This window comes from Phalaenopsis equestris, unplaced genomic scaffold, assembly GCF_001263595.1.
Source record: "Phalaenopsis equestris unplaced genomic scaffold, ASM126359v1 Scaffold000150, whole genome shotgun sequence".
Lineage (NCBI taxonomy): Eukaryota > Viridiplantae > Streptophyta > Magnoliopsida > Asparagales > Orchidaceae > Phalaenopsis > Phalaenopsis equestris.
This window is the reverse complement of record NW_018164592.1, coordinates 452042-472922: the sequence shown is the minus strand read 5'-3', so window position 1 is coordinate 472922 and position 20881 is coordinate 452042. Positions and strand designations below refer to the sequence as shown.

The window sequence follows — 20881 nt, the reverse complement described above, 5'->3', positions numbered from 1 at the left end:
GTGTCATAAAATTGCATTTTAGGTTTCTTCTTATAGTTTACATATCCAAATTAATCAATTATATCATATAGAACTATTTCATATGTATAATGGCTCTTATAAATTTCTAAAATACAGTTAGGCTCATAGACATATCAAGTTAATGAGCAATTAATGAACAATATAAAACTGTTGATGCAACACGCCATATCATGATACAAAAAATAAAATCACTGCACTCTCACTATAATATGAGTATTTTCTGTTCTTCATTATATAAGTATAATTACCATTTTTTTCTTCACTTGCTACAAATGAATTTGCTTCCTTATAAGACTTGGGGAAAGCTAACCTGCAAAATTTCTTTCGACTTGAGTAAAAAAAGTTTATATTACAGTGATTTCATCCTTGTTTAATATCATCTTGCTGAATAACATGTATTATAAATTAATAAAGATTTGAACAACCTTAGGAATTATAACTTGTTAATATAATCTCTCACCTACCTTTTGTCACAGATATATTCTACAGTTTGCCGTGTAGCTACTCTTCTTCAAACTAGATATACAGCACGTGGATTTTGGCTTGCTGGCTTAAGTCTATTTGAAGATGCAGAGAAGCTAGTTACCGAACCATCTGAAAAGGATAATTTACATAAATTTGTTACTAGGGCTCGTGAGCATTTGAATGATATAGAGAATGAGGCTCCTAGTTCTGAAAGAAGACAATCAGGTGGCCTTACTTCTGTAAATAAATTTAGAGAATAAAAAAAGTTGTTTTTCAATTGCTTGACTCATGCAGTATTCTATCATCTTATCGTTAATGAATGGTACAGTCAAGTTTTTGAACTTGCTTTTTTAAATTACCCATTAATTGCACATAGGATTTTTACGATATTCACATTTAACTGATGGAAATTATATGTTCTTCTTGTAATTTTAATAGAAAGGCAATTTGCGTGAATTTTTAATAGAAGGGCAATTTGTGTATCATTTCGTAGTTAATTAGTAGATATTTGGGTTACAGGTGATTTATGACATGCAGGTTATGGACGGGTTCTTTGCTTTATACAAATTCTTTCAGCCAAAAGAAAATATAGTCTACATTTTCATTTGCTATTTATGTTTATCGAATAATACCTAAGGTAACCTAGATAACAAAAGTGATAGAACCAGATGTGTTGTCGAGCAAAGTTTAAGCTAGCCAGTCTCAACTCAAAATTGAAAAGTTTGGTTTTCGCTTGAGTCAAATTTGAGCCAAGTCGAAAATAATCGATTTTGACTTAAAATGATCAAATGAAGTCAAGAATTTATTTTATTGAGGTCTTTTTTTTTAATTTCTAAATGCTATTATACTCATGATATTTTTAAATTGTTTTATAGAACTGGATATTTTTCTTACAAAGTTATATATAATAGGAGTGTTCATGCATATTTTTTTGTAAGGACAAACATATACATTTGTAATTTTACATATATTGAGTTTATTTCGAGTTGAGCAATTCAATAACAATTTCAGGTCAACTAAAATTCTAGTGATTATCAAGCCACTTTTAAGTTTAGAATGTAATTGCCAGCGTTAGAAATAATTCATACATGCTTATAGTTTGGCGCACTTGTGCAAACCGCATAAATTGATTTTAGCACTGAATTGTGCATGGGGTTGAAATTGATGAATGTACATACATTATTTATCGGATAAAGATAAATTTTATAGTTGGGATTAGCTTTGAGGTAAGATATAAATTCAGTAAATATCAGTATTGCATGCTTTTTGATCTGCATAATAGCTAGAGCAGGATTTACTTACCTTGTGATTGAGATGCCACCAGTTTTCCACGTTATTGGATTGGAGAGCTCCATCCATTTGTCTAATTATTTTTAGCTTCATCTCTTTACTTGATTTCATCCTTATTTATTTTCCTATGTTATTTTCCCCATCATACTTTAGCACTATGGGCGTGCTTGCCACCATTTCTGTCTAGCTGACTTTCTGATTTGTGATGGTTAATGGTTGCGAGAAGAAAAGAGTAGGCAAAGATGATTACATGAAATAGATGGAATGAGTTAGCTAAGAAGAGGAAGGCAGGAGAGAAACTTTATGCTTATTTATTTATTTCTTATGAAGATGGGTGAAAGAAAAGGAAGAAGGAATGAGATGGAAGCGTGCAATTAGATGACCTTGAGAATTAGAAGCGGGATGCGTGACCTTTTTTTGGTGATAGGTTAATAGGAGTTAGCCTAACAATGAGGCTAGTTTAGGATGCATTGGGGTGGAGACAAGCACATGCGTAGTGGAGCTAGCTAAAATTAATATCTTTATTGAATTGATAACATAATACAACTGGTTTCTGATGTAATTATATTTTTCTAGCTCTGTTGAACCTGAAAAATTAGAAGGAATATATGCCTTATGGCCAAAGACATATGCATGTGCAAATTTAATGCTTCAGAAAATCTCGCTGCTGTTAATGAACCTAAAGATTATGAATGCCTATCATTTTGTGCATGGTAACCAAAGTATTATTTATATTTAAATTTTTAAGTTAGATCGCTATGGGCTGTCCTTTTCAAAGTCAATGGTGTTATTGCTGTTGCATGGTAAAACTCTTATTGTTTTGGCAGTTCTCACCCCCATCTCTCTTGATTCTTTGATAAGATGATGATTTTTTTAGCTCTAATTCTTCATGTTCACTTCTATTGCATGGTGAGATGTCAAAGCTAGCATGATCCAACTTCTTGATAGTGTGCAAGCCTTGGAGCTCTAGAGGAAAAACTTGGGAGAATAAGATTGTCTTTTTTGTGAAGGCTATGTATCTTTAATTTTAGCAAATGGCTTATCTGTCACAAGCGTTGATTTTATGCGAAAGGATGAATGGTTAGTCCATTGCTTTTAATTCTTACCTCGACAACCTCTATCTTGATTGGCCAAAAATATTTCCTTGGGATTTTGTACTTGGAATTAGATAGGTGTACTACTAATACCCTATCACTAGTTCAATATGTGTGGTTTTTTATTATCCATACGAATTGAAGAGTGCTAATTTACTTAGATCTTCAAGTAGAGACAAGTAAAGTTGTTGACAATCAAATATGTTGCAGGAGAAGCTTAATGTATCGGAATAATGATAGACATTGAAAAAAAATATGGTGTTGAACTTTCAGGTCTCGCAAAAGAGCTACATTTGACCTTTTTTTCCTCTAAATGAAGGGGTTCATTTCTCTCTAGGAGTTTGATTAAACACTGATAAAGCACTACCCAAAGTTACCGACCTCTTGTGAGGACTTCATCTTCCTATTTCAAGAAGATTCTCATGGGTGTAAGAACTACCCAATTGTTAATCATCTCTATTATAATTTTGAAGGAGGTTACTCTCAATTAAGGCTGGTAGTTATTGCATTATATTGTCTCCCTTAGTGCAATGGAAGAGATGATCTACTTTTGTGCTTAAACGATTTTGTTTGGGAATTGATGACACACCTGATGAAGATCCCATTATATCATTATTTTTTTAGAGTGATGATTAACTTTGATTTTTGTAGAGATAATCGATTTAAATTGGTTGGAAAATCCTTATCGGAATGGATTTTTTTGCTCGAGAAAACTTCACAAGTTAAGGGTGGAAGTTGATTGAGCAATCAATTTTAGATCAACATTAGAGTGGAGGGCTTTGTGTTCGGTTAGATGCACTGGGCAATTTTTTTCTCTCCCCATCTTTTTTAATGGCCTCGTGATTGTATCCCATCGGCACAATATCTATGAGGTCATCCTTTCTAAAGTGCTCCTATACGAACATGTTTAATTTTGGGTTATGATGAAATTTTGGCCGTTACACCAAAAAACATCTCGATGTTTAAGAGTTCAACTTTATTCTACTAAAAGAGTTTTGCAATCTTCCCACTTAAGTAATTGATGTTCTCATCGATGCTCTGAACTCAGAATTATCCATCGGGTAGATAAGATTTTAGTTACTATCCCTACATATTTAAAATATGTTTCTCACATTGTAGCACTTTGTCCCAAATATGTTTCTCACATTGTAGCACTTTGTCCCATTTGGGTTCATGAATTGTCTCTCATAACGTAGCAATTTATTCCATATAACACTTAGTTCCCAATTTTATGATAGTATAACGCTCTAATATCATTTGTAACAGTCCAAAACTCTTATCCATTAAGATATTGTCCATTTTGGACTATTGGTCACGATTTTATCCCATTGGTGTAACTTGCCAGGGAGTCACCCATCCTGAGAGTGCTCTCAGATGAGCATTTTAAAAATTGGAGTTTCTGATGAAATTTCAACTGTTGAACTAAAATGTTGGTCTTGTTGTTTCAGAGTTTAATTTTATTCTACTTAAGGGGTTTCATATTATACAGGTCTATTTCTTGTTCATTTACCTCTTTTGAGCCACAATAGGTTATGTGTGAAAGCTTCAAACATGAGCATTCCTCCATCTTTTGATCTGCTTCTTTTTCTTCTTATCCCTCAGCTTTAACTTAGGATTGAATTAGTTTGCATAGAATAACGTCCCTTAGCAAGGCATAACCGTGAAAGGGTTGAGGATAGGGGTCCTCATCCAAGCATGGCAATAGTTTATGTTGTTTAGCCTTAAGATGAATTTATTCTATAGATTTACGATATAGTGGCGGAGTTATAAGGGTTGAACATGTGGGCTCTTAATGGGTTTAGATAGCAGATTAGGTTCCAGGTGTTTACGAATCATATCACATTAACTTAGATTTAATGAGATTTAATTAATTTACCTTAATCATTTGGGCTTGACTAAAATTTCTTATTTAAATATAGATTTGACTAAGTTGACCTATTCTTTTCTTGGTTGGGTGCTATGGATATCTAGGTGGCGATTTCTACTTGATGCTTCCCGAGGTTCATGATAGGTTTGCTTAAGTTGCATCTAATTCTAGGTTAACCTTAAATTAGTTAATAAATTCTTAAGTTTATCTAGTTTAACTCCGGGTGGATTATGAATTAATAGGTTTAACCTAGGGTAACCTAATAGGATAGACTATGGTCTTGGGTTAGGTGGGTCTTGTAGGATTGACTAAACCTAACATCAACCAAATATAGTCTTAGCCAACTTAGAGTTTGATTTGTTTATAGTTTAATGTGCTTAGGATGAATTAAATGGATACGATAGGGTTTAGGTATATGTGCAAGCGTCTTACCATCTCTGATGAGTTTTGACTTACTTTGGCCTTGAGTCAACATAATGCTTAGGGAAATGGTTGGTTTGACCAAGGAATTTGGATTGACCTAATGTGATTAGGACCCATTGAGTCAAAGGTTGAACCATGCCAAGTCCAAGGGTCCCAAACCTATGTGAAGTACCTCTAGGCTAGCTTCGGAGTGTTCATTAGTGGTTAGTTAGGGTGGTCGAAATGTAGGATAGTTTGATGGTTGACCTTTGGTTTGGCTAAACTAGCCAAGGCTTCACTAGTGCTAGTTACGAGTTGTTATGGCTGGGTGCAGGGTCTAAGTGCATGTGCCCGAGTGTCAGAAGTGAACTTTTCAAACCATGCGTCCAATCAAGGAAAGGGTATTGAGTGAGACCTAGTAGATTTTTCAAAGGGTCTTAGGTAAACTAACTAGAGCGCATGTACTAATTAAGCTAGTGACTTGGACAGAGATGGTCTTGGGTCATCAAAGATAGATTTGGACGCCTCAAGCTAATATGCCAAATATATGGATATAACTAAGTAGATCAATAAGTGAGTGCCCAATGCTCAAAGCAAATTGAGCCAAGTGAAACTAGCAAAAAATTATAGTGTATGTATTAGGAATTGAGTAAACTAGCGACTCAAGCTAGACTCAAGGTTGAGTTAATATCAAAACATCGATAAAGTTATTACAAACCTCAAGAGGTATCAACTGAGTGATTGCATGACATAAATATCATGTATGTAAGTGTGAAAAAGATTTCCTAAATAGATCTAGAGAACATAATAGGATATAGAGAATCCATGTGTCAAAAGTGTACTAAAAAAATGTTCTAATAGCATTGTCAATTTTAGAGTCAGGAAGGAGTTTTAGTCAATTTTCAGCCTCTTTGTATATAGTTGGTGGCCATAAATTATTTTTATAGATTCCAACTGCTTTTTAAGTTTAAGAGCGTTACATTCTTCAAAAATTTTGGTATACTTTTGCCCATAACACTAATATAGGTGGTGGCCAAAAGTCACACTAATCAATGCATGATGCATCGAAATGACATGGTTGTTGGTGCCTATCATAGAGATACTTTTTAGATATTCGTAATCACTACATAAATAACTTCATTTTATAACTATATTTTGGGGGGAATGAAAGACCTTTTCTCTAATAAGAGTTGGTCTTATTCATATCATAGAGATCTAGCTCCATACTCTACAGATTGATAACCATGCTTTGAACAAAATCAATTTTCAACTCTATTGGGTCATTGGACATGACATAACTTGGTTTTGGTACTAACTTCCGCATAAATAACTATGTTTTGGTGGCCATGATTGGTTTTAGGCTCCTTTGTACTTATATTCACTGTTCATGCACTTCCAATGAACATTAAAATAAATGCGAGAGGAAGTGGAGAGGATGAGATGAGGGTAAAGCTTAGAGCCTAAAGACTCCTTGTGATGTTATTACAGCAAGGATTCCTTGTAATTTTTTTCAGCACTACAATGTTTTGGCGAAGTTTTGTTGGTCCGGAGGACATAATTATGGATGAGGGTGGAGATTGTGTAGCATATTTAAAGGAGTTGAGAGGCTCCCATGCATTGGATATATAGGACTAACGTCCCTTCTTACATTCAATAATTGATTTGATCAGTTGGAGCTCTTTTAACGGGTCAAATGTGCTCTTGGTTGAGCTAGGATTCGGTCAAAATATAAAAAAAAAAGGTCTATCTGCACGTTAATGGCAACCTATAAATTTGTTCACAGGTTGCTCGTGAACTTACTTGGGTCTAGCACCTTAATGGTCACTTTGTTGAAATTTGTTAATTGATCAAATGACAAACCCACTAACCTATATTAGTGGCTATTTGCTAACTTTATCTCTTTTGTATTGCGTGTTTTTACAAATTTTGATTGTCATTTAGTTGACCAGGATTTGAGAGTAAAACTTTAGATTGTCAGTGTTTGATTGAGTAGGCTAGAATGGATTGATATACAACCAGGTATGATTTAGGGTGATAGGTGCTTGATCTAATTAACTTATTGGTCCTCTTGTTTGATGGTTGTCAGCATTATTTTGGTTGGGGAGTTGCTCGTAAGAAGCTGTCGGTCACCGGAATCGAAATCTCGTCGCCCGCTTTGGAAGGACATTTTAATTTACATATAGATTTAAGTTTAGAAAAATATGAAATCAAATTTATCTTATATTTTTCTTAATTTAAATGAAATAGTACTATACCTCAAATCATGTTTCTATCCCGAAGGTTAAGCACAAGACTTGGGGATAAGACTCGATCAGATAAACTAAGAAATATATGATGTCTGTTTGGTTTGCGAAACTGTTTTATTTGCCGACAAGTTCTCCTATTTAATATGAATAATTAAATAGAGTTTATATTAAGCTGGGTTTGGAAAAGCTTCCTATAAGGGCAAACCCCTATAGTTAATTACATCGAAAATGACTGAAGTCACCTAAGAAAATTCTCGATAAAAATCAGGAAATATTATCTTCAAAGAGATCAAAAGGATAAGACTTTTCAACGAAATCGGACAAAGAGGTGTGCAAAGGGGAATGATTCAAACTTGGAACATTTATTATAGAATACAAAGGAAGAAGAACTAGGGGATGCCACAAATCCTAATGAGAACCTTGATAACTTTTCAGTCTACCCTATGGTTTGGCTTCAGTTTCAGGGAAGAAATATTCAAGTGTTTTATCCTGCCAATTTTATTTACTTAGAGCTTACATTCGTGTGAAACGATCACACAAATAGTCTAGAAGATATGAGAATTTAGGTCGTGACAGACGACAACCTTGGAATCCTAAGACGAGTTAGGGATTAGAATGTACAGTAGAGCCGTACAAATGCCTAAAGATAAATTGAGGATTTATGTTGCATAAGTAAACAACCTCGAAATCCTGTGAATTGTTGTTTTAACTTCTAAGGAAGGAATAGTTTAACTGGTGTAGACATGTTCTGCTGTTGAAGATGACCGTGTTGCCCACAATGCTAGCTCTAAGCTCTTTGTCGTGACGAGTTTAAGTTTTCTAGGGTGTCAGGTTATGATTTCAAATCAAGCGGCCCTATGATTGTAGTTCTTTAAACATTTTATGAGAGACATGTTGAAGTTGTACAATGTATAAAACAACAGTAGAATGTGTAACACAGGACAACAATAGATTATGCAGTGAAAAAGAACAGTACAACATGCGGTGTAAAGAAAAAGGTAAAAGGTATAGCAGAAAAGTAACTGCAAGAAAGTAACATGCTGTAAACACAAAACAAACATGTATACCTGGGATATCCGTTGTTCCTTACGTGTAGTTGATGCAACAGATACAAATAGAATATACTGAAATGCATCATTTAAACGAAAGCAAAAGAAGAAAAAAAATGTCACCCTGAAAACTCGAGAAAAAACGGTAAATGGCTCACGATGGAAAATTCGGGAAGAATCAACGAATAATCCATGGAGAAAAGCTCGAGAAAATTGACGTGTAACAATTCAAATAAAATCCTCAAAACCTCGGGAAAATTTTGGAGAAAAGACTTCGAGTGCTTTGTTCAAAAATTTTGATAAAATATATGAAAAAGTCTGAAAATAGGGGATCCCAAGCACTTGGGTAGGGCTAGACTCAGATATATATTTGTACTCGAGGGTCGTCGAAGGCTACTCGGTCACCCGTATGTATGAAGCCCGCCACTCGACTAGAAGGATGTCCTACTGAACCTAACTTAGAAGGATGTCCTACTCGTCACATGATAAAATATGAAAATATGTGAAAGAATTGAAATTTAGGTACTGATTTGTAAATGACAATTGAAATTTAGGTATCAATCTCGAAAAGAGAGTTGGGAGTTTGGAGCCGACCTCGAGGATTGAGAATAGGATGTCATGTTCCATTAAAGGGGGTCTTATACCAATCTCGAAGATGGGAGTCAGAATTTAGGTACAGACTCTGAGAGCCATATGAAAATAGTGTAGAGAGTTTGTCACGTTGAATTCAAAGGTATGTGTCATGTGACGAAGTCGACATTGGTAAGGAGGACATGTTGGGTTTTATGAGATTTAGTTCAGAACGTGTAATCCCGTGGGGATGTGAAGAAAATTGGTGCGGACCAGAATAGTCGCGCTGCACAAGCAAAGAGTATGAAATCTCGAGCTCGAGATAAACAAATTCAATAAAATATGTTTTCAAAATTTAACTTTTGTTGGTTGATTTTCTTTTCAAAAGAATTTTTTTTTGAATTTCATTTTCATCGAGTTTTCATTATTTTGTTCATTTTAGTCGCGAACCAACGTATGGTTCCATGGCTTTTATTCATCGCACCAAGAAGGGTAAACTGAACAAACAGACAAAATTCTGATAGAAGTTTCATTCATCTGTTTCAAACAGGAGTTACAGATCAAACATAGGCTGAAGCCTTGAAAATGCAGATTGCATCAAAATACATCGAAAGTATGTCATGTCGAGTACACATCATGGGCTGAACATATCCGGTACATATCATATCCGCTGAAATAAAACATAGTTAAAGAAAAAAGGAATCCTCTGAATATCCGTCACTGGCGTGACAAGCTCTGCTCTTGATCAAACTGACCTTCTGAGCCATGCTTCAAGACAAGAGTTACTTTCGCACATGCCTAGAGGTGCAACCCTCTCATAGCTCGTAAGGCACTAATTCTTCCAACTCTGAATCTGGTTGAAATCCATATGGTATCTTACTGCTGTCCATTCTTCGAAAGGTTATTGAAACTCTGGGGCATCGCACCCCTGTGATGCAGTGTTTGGCGATGTCTGCACTGTTCCCTTTAAGAATAAGGACTGAACGAACCGGTAGGGGAATTTCCACAGATCCTTTCAACTCTCCGGGACCGATAACATCAATTTCTTTCCCAAGCAAGATGTTACTTTTGCTCATTAACGAGACCGTACAGAAAGACCTCACAAAGTCATGATGATCTATATGTAGATGTATGCAATCTCCTTCGTCGTATATGTTAATGATGCAACTGTTAGGTATGCAATCTGTTGACAATATATTCCATCTGATCATCCACTTTATCATCGGCGGTAGTGGGTCCACCTGGTCGTATCTGAGGATCCCGACAGGATTTCCTTGTCTATCCGTTGTAAAGTTGTAGCAGCATCCGTACTGTATCGTGATTCTTCCCTTCCCCCGCATCAATTTCCTCGGCTTGGAGTAAGTTCTTTCTATGAGCAGGCCTGCTCGACCTCTGTCCTTTAAATAAAAAATGCAGTCGAGGATACTCCGTTCATCACTTTCTGAAAAAACTCTTGTGTACAACTCCAATCCTTCCAATATGTTGATGAATTCTCCATGGGCTTCTTCGTAGAATTCAAAAGTTCTTTGGCTCGCTTTGCTCATTCTGTAGTATTCTGTTGTGCTGATGATGGGAGGCTGGTGGCGGTATTCCCTCGTTTCAACGTTGGCGGGAACCCAAACTGGTGCTGACTCAACCTCTAATGGAATGTATGACTTGGCGTCCATCGGGACATACGGCTCAGTACTCCATGGGACATATGCTTCTGTACCCGTTGGGACATCTGCTCTTTCCATTTGACGATCAACGATCTGAGGTCTATCCTCATTAGATGTGTATTCTTTCAAGGTGCTGTACTACTCCAAGTGTAGGACATTGCAGTCCGGACACTCGACGAAGGCTCCAGTAGTTGATGCCTGTGCGGGTATTTCAACATTGCAGGTAGGGCAACCTGCGCAGAGAGCATCCAAAGCTGGCGGTATTTTTGGTGCTTGATTAAATCTGGACTCATCATCTGTAGTGGGCAGGCTAGAAGAAGTTTTTTTCATACCTGACCCATAAATATGCCCCTCAGGAATATGGGTGAGCAGGTTTTCTGTCTCCTGTTGGCGTTGTCTCTCCTATCGTAGGAGAGCCCTGTGCTTGGGTCGGCTAGCGTTTCTACGCATCATCCTTCACAGCGGCGCATCCGACATTCTTTCTTCGTTGGCGGTGACTAGACCTCAGGCTGGCGTAGCTATCATGGAGGGCAGGAGGTTGGTCCCCTCCATCGGATCCTGTTTCATCATCACCTCTTTCCTTTTTAGTGAGGCATTATTTCTAGTGCTGAACCTGAGTAGTGAAGGTAGCCCCTCCTTTTCCTGTGGGCCGACATCCATCAGAGGACCATAGTAATCCATGTCAACTTCGTTAAATTCCATGTTGAAATCAATAGTGCCGCCCTGAGGCGCCATCTCCTCGTTGAGTGCGAGGTTCCAGCCATTATTAAAGGCGAAGATCAGCCTCTGACCTGACATTTTTCTGCAGACGATAGGAAAAACATCAGTGTGCTGAAACTTAGCATGAACAAAAACAAAGCAAAGTTTTTATTAGAGAAAACTTTAGTTTATTTCGGTGAGTTCATTTATTTATATTTTGTTTTATTTAGCAAAATATCGAACTTAAAAGTAGAAAGAAGAAAATTGAAGCGTGGAATTTCAAAAGCTTTCATTTTATTGAGGTTGATTTTATTACAAAATTTTGGACCAGGTTATAGATGTTTTGGCCAAATAAATAACCCCAGAATAATCAAGATTTCTAAATTTCAGTTCAAGCGATGTCAAGCTGCATAATAGATTTTCAAGTATCGCCCGTTGATCGGCAACATGGGTCTTTCGCCCCGGAAATCCACAAACTGGTAGACTCCCCCTGAATAGACTTTCTCCACTGTAAATGGTCCTCTTAAGTTGGCTCCAATTTCCTACCTATCTTGCGGCGTGCAAGAATAGGTCTTTTGAGAACGAGAATGAGGTCGCCAACTTTGAACGTCCTTGGGCGGACCAACTTGTCATGAGTTTGTACCATTCTCGCCTGGTAAAGCTATAAATGCTGTTGTGCTTCTAGTCGCTTTCCCTCGAGACTTTCCAATTCTTCAAGTCTAAGCTTCGCACATTCTTCTGTTGTGAGCTGATTAGCGACAACGACTCTGAGAGACGGTGTCTGAGCTTCTAGCGGTAGCACGACTTCGACCCGTACGCGAGAGCGTAGGGTGTGCACTGAGTGGGAGTTTTGAATGTTGTCCGGTAGGCCCACAAAGTTTCTAACAATTTGTTATGCCAATCTTTTTTATTTTCTTCTAGTGTTTTCTTCAAAATCTGTACCAATGTTTTGTTGGAGGTCTCGGCTAGACCATTTGCCCTGGGATAGTAAATTGTTGAATATCTCCAATCTATCTCGTGTCGTTTGTCTCGCCTGGTAAAGCTATAAATGCTGTTGTGCTTCTAGTCGCTTTCCCTCGAGACTTTCCAATTCTTCAAGTCTAAGCTTCGCACATTCTTCTGTTGTGAGCTGATTAGCGACAACGACTCTGAGAGACGGTGTCTGAGCTTCTAGCGGTAGCACGACTTCGACCCGTACGCGAGAGCGTAGGGTGTGCACTGAGTGGGAGTTTTGAATGTTGTCCGGTAGGCCCACAAAGTTTCTAACAATTTGTTATGCCAATCTTTTTTATTTTCTTCTAGTGTTTTCTTCAAAATCTGTACCAATGTTTTGTTGGAGGTCTCGGCTAGACCATTTGCCCTGGGATAGTAAATTGTTGAATATCTCCAATCTATCTCGTGTCGTTTGGCAAAGTTGTTGATTTTGGTGCTTCTGAACGTTGTCTCATTGTTGGAGATTACTCTGTGCGGTACACCGAAACGGTAAACAATCTGACTTTTGAAAAACTGAAGGACCTGCTGTGCTGTAACCTCTCGTAACGGCACTGCCTCTGCCCATTTAGATAAGTAATCCGTAGCTGCGAGGATAAATTTGTGTCCCTTAGAGGTGGAGGGTCTATCGGACCTATTATGTCCGTGCCCCAACACTCGAATGACCACGAAACAACGGTTGAGTGTAGCACATTCGGGAGTTGGTGTAAGACCACCCCATGCACTTGACACTTGTGACACTGTCTGGCTGTGTACACGCAATCAGACATCATTGCTGACCAATAATATCTGAGTCTCTTAATCTTCATTTTCATCTTGGGCCTTGACTGGTGAGCGCCACACAATCCGACATGTACTTCTTTGACAATATTCTATGCTTCGGGTCTGCTGAGACACCGTAACCACATTTGATCGAACGATCTCCTGTAGAGAACGTCCTCAACTAGGGCATACGACATAGCTTTTCTCGTGATCTGATATGCTGTTGACTTGTTCTCTGACAACCTTCCAGTTTGCAAATATTCTATAAATGATTTACGCCAATCTTCGTTGATATCGACAACTACATTTATCGTTTCTTTTTCTTTCCCGAACTTGTGTAGAGTTTCAAGGTCGATCTGAGATAAAACCTGCCTTCCTTGTACTGTGGTTTCTATAGAATTCTCCGGGGAACATGCCAATTCCTTAGCGAGTTTTGCTAGAGCGTCGGCATGGGTATTATCTCCCCAAAGAATCCGATAGAAAGTCACATAGGGAATATGCTCCAGCAGCTTCGTTGCATACTGATGGTATTCTGCTAACCATGATTTCAAGATCTTGTGTTGTCCGGCGACTTGCTGAAGGATAAGCTGAGAGTCACCGTAAATGACGATATCTGTTATATCTATTGAAACTATCAATTCTAATCCGGTGATCAAGACTTCATACTCAACTTTGTTGTTTGTGCACGGCTCTGTTATGTGATATGAGAATCTCAGATACCCTTATCTGGCATGATGAAGACCAAAACACAAAACAAAGTGTAAATTTTATGTTGAGGCTTTAATTTGGAGCAAATACAATGAACCACAAAACAATCGCTACGAGATTATGAAATATAAATGGAACACTTAAAATTTTTGTGTATGGATGGAATGAAGCCTATGTCCACGAGAGAGAGGAGGAGGTCTGATCTACTCAACACAAAAGCACAAATGCAATTACAATAATTGACACTCATCAACACTTTACCAAATCCCAACTAAAACTCACTCACCCTAGAACTCACTCATCAAATAAGGAGCTCAAAGAAACTTCTACGTACATGATTACATCTCAACAAGATAAGGACGCCAGAACCCTTGTTGCTGTTGCTCGATAATATTGAAATCCTACATCCGCTATCGAGAAAGAATTTAAACGAATACCTTTTTCTACTTGCATTTACATCAAGAAATCCTAGCTGAGAGGCTTTGTCTTCCTTTCACAATTTCTTATGATACTATAACCAAAGTGCATTAGTTTAATTTCAAAAGCTGAAGTCAAGATCTCTTTTTGGAGCCATCTAGGCAAAGGAATAATAAATACAACCCTAGCAATATTTATAAATTCCAAGTTATTTTACTTGGTATGAATAGCTCCACGTGCAGGAATAAACATAGATTTTGAGAGTAGAGCTCCTTGAGAAATTCCTGAAGTTGTACAGATCAACATGAGCCGAGGTGAGTGTTATTCTCTAGGCAATTCTCTGCATATTGTTTTGTATGAATTAAGAAATTGATCTTATCCATCCGATCAATCTCAATGTGATCCTAATTTCAAATTATGGATTATCTGAGTTTGAGAATTTAGATCACATGCAATGTTTTTTGGATTTGATGCAATACTTTGCACCAAAAACAATAATATTTAGTCAAAATACTTAACAGAAATCAACCAAAATAAATTTGAACGCAAGAGTCAAATTCTTCCTGTAACTATATTGTTTTAAAAAAGGGAACTATAGAAAACTGTCTTTTCCATGATGGGAACTGTGTGTAGAAAGCTGCCACTTGCCACTTGCCACTTGCCACTTGCCACTTTCCACTTGGTTTAGCAGTATTGCCTTTGGCCTTCAAAGCGAAGGTCAAAGGTTTTAATCCTTGTAAAAGAAGGAATGCCAGCTTAATGAAATAATGTAAATGGCAAAATGTTTGGAAGGATGGCTTAGTAATGAGGTTTTGGTGAGCTAATGAAGCTTCTTATGACTGTTTATAACTAGGAGTGGGACTTGCGGGGCTATCTCTATCACCAACTACTCCTAACCCTGGCATAGGGAGGGAGAAAGTAAATAAAAGATGCTACATTGGCGAAAGTTGTAAAATAGAATTCTGACATTTCACACCTCATTTTGCTTAAAAAGCACTTTTGGTGCAAAGAATTCTGATATTTCACCTCATATGTGAATTATGCATGTTATAAAAGAACTCGACTACTATAAATGCTAAACATTATTGACAATAAATTGATGAACGCTAATCAGTAAATAAATAGTGTAATTACGGTGAATCCTTATTTTTAAGTACAAAATTAAATTTTCATTGTTGGATTGGGCAGAATTTATTTATTCATATTCGTGTGCTATTATTTCCTTCAGATTCTAGGTACCTTTTTGAAGGTCACTTGACTGTCGAGCCTGAACCAGCACCACCAGCATGGCTTGTGGCCCAAAATCTACTTACAACTCTTGCTGTAGCACAAGATTGGACTGCCACTGCTGAATCTTCACAGGTTCAGGAAGAGAACAACAATACAACTGAAAGTAGTACAGTGGCTGGGCTTCCTGCGACTGTCAGAGAGTTAATGAGTAATTTGCAAGAGATAAATGGCTTTCTTGATCTTGAAAATGTTATTGAAGCTTCATTGCAGGTTAGATCATGCGCTGTTTAATTGTTTTCTCTTATTTTTATCACCAAACTACATTTGTGAAGATGAGTGGCTTTCAATTTGGGATTAGTATATATGAAACGGCTACATTTGTGAAGATGAGTGGCTTTCAATTGGGGATCAGTATATATGAAACGTTTATCACATGTATTTATTTAGCCCAATTTTGAAACTACCGAAGTACTTCGCTCATTAAGCTTCCAAAGCGAATCAGAGCTCAAACTTGGGATTCTCCACTTTTTTCGTCATATCAAGCACGTATCTTCTGGAAGATTTTTGATAAAGATATTTTGTGACGTAGAGCACTTTTGTTTATGTTCTAGCTGGTATTCTAAATTTTTTGGCTCCATATATCACCATTAGACTTCTCCCAAGTCCGAACTATTTTGAACTGGTTTCATGGATCTTCATTTTCTATTTGGCCTTATAGAATGCTACATAATATCCTAAACAAACTACTTATTTTAAGTTTAAGATTTTTTATTTTCTTACTTTTATTTTTTTTATGAAACTTCTTTCATAATTGTTTGCCCAAACGTGTAATATTTTTTTCTAATTGCCAGTGTTTGGACATACAAAAGTGAGCATGGCTTTTACAATTGACGTTTATTAGTTTTATTGGCGGAAATTAAGTACACATTGCATCAAACAAACCTGTATTACTTATCATCGTAATGCATGGGCAAGAAATCTCATTGCATCACACAAACTAGTATTACTTATCATTGTAATGCATGGACAAGAAATCTGGGATTTTTGAGGCACCTGTTCACCACTCATGAGTAAGATATCTTAGGTTGACTAATTATCATCTTATTAGAAAACTATCTTCATAAAAAAGCTTATAAAATTTAGATGCGGTGAGTTTTGTTAGCTCAGTCTCACTAGGCACAATTATTATTAGTATTATTGTTAAATTATTCATCTACCTTCAATTTCTAGAGAGTGTACTTGTCCTGTTATTTTAGCCTATGCAAGTGTTTAATCATAACATCTTTTATTGTTATCTGTGATAGAAATCTTTTCTGTTTTCTAATTTTATTTAAATTAACTCTATTTATCCTATTGATGCATTTTTCATGCCGTTTATACACTCTTTAATGTTTTATTAAATTATCTAAGTTAATTATCTACAATAGGTGCTATTTGGTCAAGCTTCATTCATTTAGGATTGTTTTATGCACATTCTCTGTCTTTTCATTTGTTGCCACATGGAAATGACTAATCAACCAACTGCTGTACTTTCAGACCAATGAACCTGCTGTTATACACTTTCTATTTTGTTTTGGTTAGTTGGATTGGTAGGGCTATAGATTATGAGCACGAGCAATTTTATAGGCATACCACATTTATTTCGCATAGATGCGCAATAGACAAGGCTCTTTGGTTCTTACTTTTTCCTTAATTCTTGGAAACTCCTTGAAAATATGACTTATTTTCATTTCATATGCAAATTTCACATAATCCATTACCATTTTAGCTAGGTTAGAAATTTAACTCTTTTTCTACTTCTAATTTAGGTTTAAGCTCTTATTTTTTTAGTAGATGCTTCTATTGTAGAACATGTGCCTGAGAATGCATAGATAATTGGGACTAATGAAACCGATCTCAAATAGTTGGCATGAAGGTGATAATGATTAATAAAGCCTCTGCTCAAGGTGTTTATTGATGTAATTTTCTACCATTTCATGTGAATGTTGTTTGTAACCTATATAAGTATTACTATCCATTTGGCCAGTTTTTTTTTTTTTTTTTTTTGACTCCACTTCTAGTCAGATATGAGACCTAAAAAAGGCTGGACAATTCAGCTAGACATTTTTTTTTTGCCAACGTCTATCTTGATTTTACTAATCAAGCTGTTTGGATTGTCACAAAACATATACAACATTTCAAAATTCTCTAATAGATTCATTATAATTAATATTAAAGTATGCATAATTTATATTATTAAATTGAACTAGAAAGCTTATGGGAAATTTCATAGAAAATTTACACATACTAGAACTAAAATTTATATTGAATTAGATATATATTTATTTTTTTTAACATGCATTTAAAATTATACAACAAAATTTTAGGAATATAGGACAAAATTGGATTGACTATAATTCTACTTACTCTTTTTCATTGCCTGAAATAATAGTCAACGTAATATTTGATAAGCTAAAAACTCGATGGAATAAATATTCCCGTAGAACTTTCAAAATATTAGAAAAAAAAAAAAAGCTGGCTAATCTTTTGAATTGGCATGAGCATTACTACTTACAGACATAACTAGCTCTGTGCTAAAATTTTACATCAAAATATTCATTAATAATTCAATAAGTAAAGGATATAATCATATTGACACCAATTTAGGTGTTTGGAGGGTATTTAGGAAGGGGGTTTAGCGGGAAATCAATTGTGGAGAATTTTGGGCGATCGTGGAGAGGGATGTATGATGTTCAGTTACTGTCCTGACTGAAAAAGTATGAAAATCACGAAACAGTGTTGCATGGATGTCGAGGGGAAGTGTTCGCCGAAATTATGGCATGGATAACGATGAGGCAGCGAACCGGAACTGATAAAAACAGCTTTTCTGCTGCAAACATCATTTGGCTGTGAGTTAGACGACGAAGGAGGCCTCTGAGCATCCAGGACAGATCACCACCTTGATCCTATCAAGTTGTAGGCACACCGCCTGAAAGAAATATGAGGATATATCACTCCAATTGAGATAATAAGGAGAAAACATCTCCAAAATACATAAACCAATCTACGCCTGAAAGAAATATAATCACTCCAATTGAGATAATAAGGAGAAAACATCTCCAAAATACATAAACCAATCTAAAAGGCCTCTAAACAAGAAAATAACAATATGTATACATAGTTCTCTCACAGAAAACCTAATTAAAAAATGGAAAATTAGGAAAGAAAGCAGTAATTGAAGAAAGTAAAAAAAAATGCTGAAATAGGAAAATATCAGGCAGCTTGGCTGTCAATCCTGAGATCGCAGGAGCTCTTTAACAAATCTGTCACAAAAGCTGGCCTGCGGAATTCCCGCGCTCATATGAAATATATTCTTCAAATGTTAAAATATCTAATGCATTATGCTAGTCAATTTTTTATATTACAAAGTTATTTGTTTTACTTCCATTTTCTCATTTATATTGGTAATAGTTTTAGAAGTATCATATGATGTCTTTATTAGCTTTTTCATATCATTTGGTCGGCATCCAGTTTGAGAACCTCTCTGGGTTCCTACTCAGGCTCATTTCATCATAATTTTACTCTTAGCTGTGCAAATCATCATCATATGCCAACTTCTCTCACAAAATAATATTTACTTTTTTCTTGAACATCAAATTCTAAAGCATTTAAAATTTTTAAGCATGGATATACACATGTGATCAATCAACTTGCATTAACATGAAATGAAGATAAAATATAATATGCATTAACCAACATCTAGGTTTAAATATGCATCGTATTTTATTAAATAAAATTGAACTTGCTTATGTAGAAATATGATGAAGTCAGTTTGAACACAATAGTTTAATGTAACTGCAGTTATTTACAAATAGTAGTGCCAGGAAGAATTTGCTCTCTATATTAGAAATTCTGCGTCTCAACCTAATTATAGAATCCTCCTCGGGATGAATTTCTTTATTTCTACTAGAAACGTCATTCTGTTGTGCACTATCTGATAGAGATATCATTTTCCTCAATTTAAAAAATCCCTAATTATGAACACAAATCTATATCTCAATTATTCTCCAAATATATATATATATATATATATATATATAGTCTCAAAAGATTATTTTCTCATTCAAACTTCTAAGCTTAGTGGTCTGAATGCAAACTCGATTTTTAGAAGAGATCTCGAAATTTGGGATTTACTTTCTAATCTCTAGCCTTTCCTCCTTCCATCTTCTGCTCTTCTTTTCAATCTTCCTGTCCTCTGGTCTCTTTTTTTTTTTTTTTTTCCCTTTCCACTTCTTTCCTTCTGACGAGTTCACTACTCCAATACTTCTCTATTTTGGCTTTCTGTTAGGTACTGGAGGAAGGAAAACAGAAAAATGGAATAAGCTTAAATACTATTGATTTATATCATAATATGAGTTTCTTTTTTTTTTTTTTTTGTTTTTTTTAACTCATATCCTTACCTCATCCACAGTTGCATGTCACAGATTTGTGGGAAAATAAAATTGCTACCGTAACATTAGATGGATTTTTTACATTTTTGGCATTACACCATATTCTCCTCTTTTGTCATGTCTTTTGTTTTTTTACTTTTTTTAATCTTTTTCCTCTTTATGCCATGTTAATCTCACATTTTAGTAGGTGTAAGGTTTTCTTGATCAGCTGCTATAAATAATAACTTGCGCTGAATGGAACGGTGCTAATAGTTACTGTAAATTTCTCCACACCGTATAATAAATATTTCAGGAAATTGGTGCTGGAACGCACAGAGCGCCCCCTGCCTCGAAAGAAGTTGTTGCTGGTCTCCCCGTTATTGATGTTACTGAGGAAGTGATTGCTCGGTTGGGAACTGAGTCTGAGTGCGCTGTCTGCAGGGATAACTTGGTTCTTAATGACAAAATGCAGGAACTTCCCTGCAAACATCTCTTTCACCCTCCTTGTTTGAAGCCCTGGCTGGTATTATTCTACTTCTCTTCACGCTACTTCATTTTTAGTTTGGTTTTTATACCATTGGAAGTTTTTCATACATACCACTCACTTCCTATGTATTTACATACCTAACATAAACTTCAATTTTGCATATATGCCACCTTACCTTCATTTTTTAAAACTTAAAGTGGTGTTATTTTATATGTGATGAACGATTTAGGTGGTATAAATATAAAAAAAGTATAATTTTGTTAAGTATAATTTAGGTGCTAGGTATTTAAAATATGTGGGAATTCCGTCGTATGTATGTAAACTCTCCTTAATCTATGTAACCATCTTCAGCAAAATATAACACATAATACCAGTTGCACTCCAATACTTGCAATATATATATATATATATATATATATATATATATATTTAAAAGTGAAATCGATATTTGGTCCAGTGGGCACCAAATATCGATGGACCAAATATCGATTCCCCAGATGGGTTGAAACCCCGGTGT

The 20881-nt window shown here is 35.9% G+C and overlaps 1 protein-coding gene across 1 annotated transcript in view; it reads left to right on the top strand.

Moving 5' to 3' along the window:
- Positions 1 to 20881, top strand: part of LOC110021862 (E3 ubiquitin-protein ligase AIP2-like) — a 28319-nt gene that overhangs the window by 6670 nt on the left and 768 nt on the right. The window contains 3 exon segments of the mRNA XM_020720546.1: positions 498 to 711; positions 15467 to 15738; positions 20191 to 20400. Coding sequence (XP_020576205.1) covers positions 498 to 711; positions 15467 to 15738; positions 20191 to 20400 — 696 coding nt within the window.